We start from the raw sequence: 6,877 nt of genomic DNA, 5'->3' as shown, positions 1-6,877 counted from the left end.
ACCAATGAGCTCGTTTTTGTTTTCCCTGGGTCAAATTAAAAGACAGTTGAAACACCAGATGTATACTTGGCTGGAACACTTAATAAAAACATATAATTTCTTGTTTTTCTGTCATTTGTTCACATTACTAAATGCCTATGTCATTAAATGTGGGGAGATAACACCCACCGGAACATAGAAGTAGCATTGGGATCGAACTTCCAGGAACATATTTGACAATAGAATAATCCTGTTTTCCAACAATAATGAAAACAACGTGTATATTAAGTTCAGGACACTTTGTTTTGTGTTCTTTTAAATGTCATTAATATCATATCGTCAACAAGAAGTATTTAATATATGCATGGATTCCTGACTATATATATGCAATTGATGAGTTGTAGGGAGTGTTAGAAGACTGTGAACTGGCTACTTTTGTTGCATTTTGGTGTATGTTGTGTTTTATGCACAGTGACATTAACAGGATGGCTTCAGGTAACAGTCAGGGTAGTCAACTTTTCTCTGTTAACTTATTTTTCATTAACTTTGCAAGCTCAATTTTTTACATTGTTGTTCAAAGAATTTTTTCATCAACCATTCCAACCATTCTCTGTTTAGTTTTCAAGTGATTTTGCTTATTAATGTAATTTATATTATCTTCATTGTAAACAACATACCTTGCGACTTTCGACAATAAACACGTTAGCATCTTTTTCTAGAACACTTTTTGACATTATTCTCAAACTACTCAATGTTTCTGGTTTACAACACTGAAGTCACTGCTTCAAAGTAGAACAGTTGGACGACTCCAGGGACCTTTGAAGTTCATGATGAAATTAGGTCGTTTGTGTGTCAATTTTTAAAATGTATCGCTTGTTTTACTTGTATATCTTTGGAGGTCTAAAACAGTTGGACTACTTTCACAATATAAAGCATTATGTGCCTTTCCTACTACCATTTTTTAAAACTAACTTTTGAATTTATCCCCAATGTTGTTGCATTATTACTTATAATTGTTTCCCTTCCCTCATTAGGTTTGTCACTATGTTCCATTGTTTTGACTCTGATGTTGGTTTCAATGCAATGGCCCAGGGATCTGGAAGCCTACCCTTTGCTGCCTCTGTCTGATATGTTCGCCAAAGCTGTGCACAGGGCACAGCACCTGCATCTGGTTGCTGCAGAAACCTGCAAAGATTTTGTATGTAGTGAATCCTATGTGACTTATAGGAAACAAAATATGCTTGATCGATTTGCTTGTTGTAGAAATATACATTTCATTTGTGCATTTAAATCCCAACAGGAACGAAAATATATCCCAGAAGAGCAGCGCCATTCCCATAAGAGTTCACCTTCTGCTTTCTGCCAGTCTGAGACTATCCCAGCACCTACTGGCAAAGAAGACGCCCAACAAAGATCGGTAATAAATTAAAAGTGAATTAGAAATTATCTTCAGCTTTACATTTCATGTAACTCATTTGTTCCATCGCTAACAGCTCCTGCAGGCAACATGAAGATGTTCAGCAAGTTCTCAATGAATATATATCGCCTAAATAATTATGCCCAATTATTAGAATATGGGTATCTTACTTTCTCTTGCATTAACTTTAAGACTGTTGCTGGTCAAAAATAATCCTGAAATAAGAAGTAAACTGTGTTGGGGATAGTTAGCTGGTCTGCAGAAATCCAAAAACTCTTGGAGACAAAAGAAATTACAGATGCAGGAATGTGGAGCAACGAACAATCTTCTGAAGGAGCTCTTTCTTAAGTTGCTCTCTGACCAGCTGAACATTCCACACATTCATTGTTTTTATCTCAGCTTTACAGCATCTTCAATCTGTTTTACTTTCCTTTCCACTAAAGCAACTCCATCAGGTACGTTTCTGAATGCGTAACATGCAGAACACAACAAGTTAGTGTAACTGCTTAGGTTTATTTGCACAAAGGTGCTGGTGGTGATGGGGGATTCAGGAAAGAATATTTCGCATGTTCCATGGCTTCTTTCACAGGGAAAAGTCGTTTGTCTTCTAACTGAAATTGATATTTACCTGCTGTTCTCGGTTTCCTAGGACAAGGAGCTGCTGCTCTACTCACTGCTTCTCATTCAGTCCTGGCTCAATCCAATTCAGAACAGTAGAGCTTTCAGGACCTCGGACAGAGTCTATGACAAACTAAGGGACCTAGAAGAAGGCATCTATTCTCTGATGAAAGTAAGGGTGCACAATATTACTATTACTCCCATCATAATTTTGCATAAGGCACTGCTGTAATTACAAAACCTTATTCATGGTCCAAGTTTTGCACTATGAAGGTGTCATTGTCTCATTGTCATCATTACTCCGTGTAATGGAGAATCAGGAACTCATCGCACAATAATTTGCTATAGGATTATTTTTACAGCCTTTTCCTCCATAATTAAGCTGAAAGCATACCAGAAGGGATAAATGTATCCAGTCAGCCTGCTAACCCACTGTAAAATACTATAAAAAATTTATCTTTAGTTTCCTGAGCTGTGCAAATTTGTAATTGTTTATTGAGCTATAATTATTTGTCAGCAAACTTCCTGATTTTGTGTGTTTTTGTATATTTCAAAACATAAGAGATCTGATTATAGAAGTATTCATCAGTGAGCAGGTAATCAAATCTATACATTATAGGTAGATTTTAAGAGATTATTTGTTGCAGTGTAAATATGAAGCTTGCAAGAGTGTAAAGCTCTAGTTTTTCCCTGCCACCCCCCAGAAATAGAGAGTGTTATCATGCAATAAATAGTAAAATGCAATAATAGATAGAACATAGAATATACAACAGTACAACACAATTTCGTTCATAGGTAGGTAGTTTGATTGAGTAGTCATTAGCAGAATTCTTACAAATATTATCATTGCTGGTGACTCCAACCTACTCATGACTGTGAGTGAACTTTCTTAAAATTGAAATGAAGAATCATATAAGTAGGAAATTTTATCTTCTTCAGCAAAACAATGATATATAAGAGATTAATATCACCAAAGAGTCAGTATGGTATTAACTATTTCAGTTTCCTAATTAAAGAAATTAATGGAACATATAATGTTCAACTGCAACACCCCTGATCTCAACGCCTAGGATCCCAGCTATTATGAACAAGAGCCAATCTGCAGATGCTGGAAATCCGGGCAACACACACAAAATGCTGGAGGAACTCAGCAGGCCTGGCAGCATCTATGGAAAAAAGTACAGTCGACGTTTTGGGCCGAGACCCTTCGGCAGGACTATTAAGTTCAGTTTGCAGAAGTTTTAACTGTAACAGACAGTAATTTATGGGGAAAAATAAGTGGAATTCTCAAACATAAACACTAAAGATAAAAATATTGGCTAGCCATTGAATAATTCAAATATTAAAATAGTGAAATAAAAACAGAAGAGGTTAAATTAGTAGAAGAAAATTACAATCCCATCTATGCAAAGAATGAATCCATAGATTTGGATAGTAGTTTTTTAAAAAATCTTTTCTATGTTTCTGTAAAGTTATATACAAACAGGACTCAGCCATAGGATTTGTTTCCAAGGATACTCAGCCTCCAATACAAAGAAATGGATTATATGCAGCACTCAGCCTTCTTATTATTCATTAATACATAAGATCTCTTATCAAGTAGGTCAGGTGATATTAGTGTCAAAATATTTAGGAAATTTAAAAGTCATGATTTCAAAATAACCATCCATCTAAACCCTCAGGTTTCATAATATTCTTTTTTTTTGTAATATAATTTTTATTGAGTTTTCAAAAAGAATACATGAAAAGATAAAATCTACCCTCCCCCCCCCCCCCATATATATAGTCCTACCTAAAAAGAAAGAAAGAGAGGAAAAAGAAAAGAACCGCCTGGGTGTTGGAAGGTTTCCACATGCTCCATGGAGTTCAAAATAAATTTGGTATAATTATTCGTTACTTTCCCCAAGGGACCAAAGTCTTTGTCGGAGCACTTAAATATGCCATCCTATCTTTTGTAAACAAGGGCGCCAAATATTCAAAAATGTTACATATTTATCTCTTAAATTATAAGTAATTTTTTCGAGTGGAATAGAACTAGCCATTTCATTATTCCAACGATCCATACTTAAATACGAATCAGATTTCCAAGTAACTGCTATAGTCTTCTTAGCTACTGCCAATGCAATTTTTATAAATTCTTTCTGATATTTATTCAATTTAAGTTTCGGCTTAATCCCTTCAATATCACCTAATAGAAATAATACAGGGTTATGTGGAAGTTGAGTTCCAGTAATTTGTTCCAATAAGACTCTTAAATTTATCCAAAAGGGTTGAATTTTAAAACAAGACCAAGTAGAATGTAAAAAAGTACCAATTTCTTGATTACACCAAAAGCATTTATCAGATAGATTTGAATTTAATCTATTTATTTTTTGTGGTGTAATATATAATTGGTGTAAAAAATTATATTGTACTAATCTAAGTCGAATATTTATTGTATTTGTCATACTGTCAAGACAGAGTCTTGACCAATTTGTTTCATCAATATTAATATTCAAATCTGTTTCCCATTTTTGCTTTGACTTATGGGTTCCTTGTTTAATTGTCTGTTCTTGAATCAAATTATACATACAAGAAATAATTTTCTTAATTTTCCCTTTTTGAATTAAAATTTCAATTTCATTAGGTTTTGCAAAGACATTGTTTGACCCAGCTTACCTTTTAAGTAAGCCCTTAATTGAAAGTAACAAAAGAAAGTATTATTAGATATTTTTTATTTATCCTTTAATTGTTCAAATGACATCAATATACCTCGTTCAAAACAATCTCCTATAAATTTAATCCCTTTTTGGTACCAATTATATAAAAGTTGATTGTCCATTGTAAAAGGAATAAGTCTGTTTTGAAACAAAGGTCTCCTTGCTAATAGAGAATTCTGTGTTTCATTATCAACATTTATCAATCCATAAATCAATCAAATGTGTTAATATAGGAGATTCTTTCTTTTCCCGTATCCATTTAGATTCCCATTTATATATAAAATCTTCAGGTCTATTTTCTCCTATCTTATCTAGTTCTATTTTAATCCATGCTGGTTTTCAATCATCGAAGAAAGATGCAATAAATCTAAGTTGATTTGCTTTATAATAGTTTTTAAAGTTTGGAAGTTGTAACCCTCCTAACCTAAATTTACATGTCAATTTTTCCAATGATATTCTTGACATTTTACCTTTCCAAAGAAATTTTCTCACACATTTATTTAACTCTTGAAAAAATTTCTGTGGCAATTGTATTGGTAATGTTTGAAACAAATACTGTAATCTAGGAAATATATTCATTTTTACAACATTGACTCTACCTACTAATGTTATTGGTAGTATCATCCATTTGTCAAAATCTTCTTGAATTTTTTTCAACAGTGGTAAATAATTAAATTTATATAAATTCTTTACATCATTATCAAGTCTTATACCTAAGTACTTTATACCATTTACCAGCCATCTAAATTGGGTTACTAATCGACATTGACTATAGCCTCCTTTAGTAAGAGGTAAAATTTCACTTTTATCCCAATTTATTTTGTAACTTGATATCTTCCCATATTCATCCTATCTGGATCAATTCTGATTAGATATTATGGGTTTTAGAGTTAATCATAATATTCTTGACCAATAACCTATACATGTACAAATGATTTAATATAGTGATTTTGCTTCATGTTTTATGATTATTTGCTTGACATGGGTTGCACATAAAAAGCATACCATTTTCCATGGATAGCTCATATAATTTTATATAAATTTTAATGTGAAATATGAATTAATGTATATTGTGCCACATTGTCACAAGAGCACAGAAAAAAACAAAGCTATTCAGAATCTATTATATAGTAAACATTTCAGTGTCTCTGTTAGATGTTCTCTTATGTGGAATTACCAGTAATCTGCAATCATTCAATTGCATCCCAGGCTCTAGAAGATGGAAGTTCTTCACAAGGTTTTGCCTGGCTGAAATTTTCCTACGACAGATTCAACGGAGATTTAAGTGAGGAAGCATTGATGAAAAACTATGGCCTCCTGGCTTGTTTCAAGAAGGATATGCACAAAGTTGAAACCTACCTGAAAGTTATGAATTGCAAACGTTTTGCAGAGAGTAACTGTACTGTGTAGTGTAAGGTTATGAACAAAATCAGTGAGGGACACTCAAATAAAAGAACCCAAAATGTTACACAAACTTTGTCTTAAAATTGATCATTTAGAAGATTCTCTATCTCTATATATAGCAACACACTGAACCTTAACAGTGTATAACTATATAGGATATACAATATATTTTCTGTATCTGTATTGTTCTGCAATTATGATTTATATCCAAAAATCATTGCAAGTCATAGCAAATACTTATTCTTGCAATTTCAATAAACAATTGAATTGCTAACAAGCATTTGATTATTTTATTTTCAAAAATAAAACTGTCATGAATATGATCACATTCAAGAATTGATACCTTTATATTTTAGGCATTTTTAAATCAACCCACAGATACACGGCAGTACAGCTGTATGTGGAATGGATTCCTGTAAAACCCAAACTATATTTTCCAGCTCCAAATCAAAATGCATCAGGGCCCTTAGAAATACTTATTCCTAACAGCATACATTTCATCTGGCTGTATTAAAGAGTTAACATAATCTCCTCTAAATTTTACAGTTTTTGTAGAGGCTATTTTATGCCAAGCCCTAATTTTTTTTAAAGTTATATAGTTTACTGAAATTTTAGCCTGACATTGGGAGTTTATCTAGCCTCCACTGAAGTCTGGTAGGTAATAACAGCTCAACTATAAATCTTAAATTTTAAAGTAATAGGTCTCAGTTCATTAATACATTAGCTTCAACTTTACTTAGTTTAATTTGTCACTATTCAG

General features: G+C 32.7%; 1 protein-coding gene across 1 annotated transcript; it reads left to right on the top strand.

Annotated features, from left to right (window-relative positions):
• Positions 1-464: 464 nt before the first annotated feature.
• On the top strand, positions 465-6,123 carry gh1 (growth hormone 1). Its single transcript, XM_072248822.1, has 5 exons — positions 465-474; positions 1,014-1,177; positions 1,280-1,396; positions 2,046-2,186; positions 5,923-6,123. The coding sequence occupies exons 1-5, from the start codon at positions 465-467 to the stop codon at positions 6,121-6,123; spliced, it is 633 nt and encodes a 210-aa protein (XP_072104923.1).
• Positions 6,124-6,877: the final 754 nt, after the last annotated feature.

Source organism: Mobula birostris, chromosome X, assembly GCF_030028105.1.
Source record: "Mobula birostris isolate sMobBir1 chromosome X, sMobBir1.hap1, whole genome shotgun sequence".
In the NCBI taxonomy this organism is placed as follows: domain Eukaryota; kingdom Metazoa; phylum Chordata; class Chondrichthyes; order Myliobatiformes; family Myliobatidae; genus Mobula; species Mobula birostris.
The sequence above is the reverse complement of the archived record's forward strand: the minus strand, read 5'-3'. Positions and strand labels throughout refer to the sequence as shown.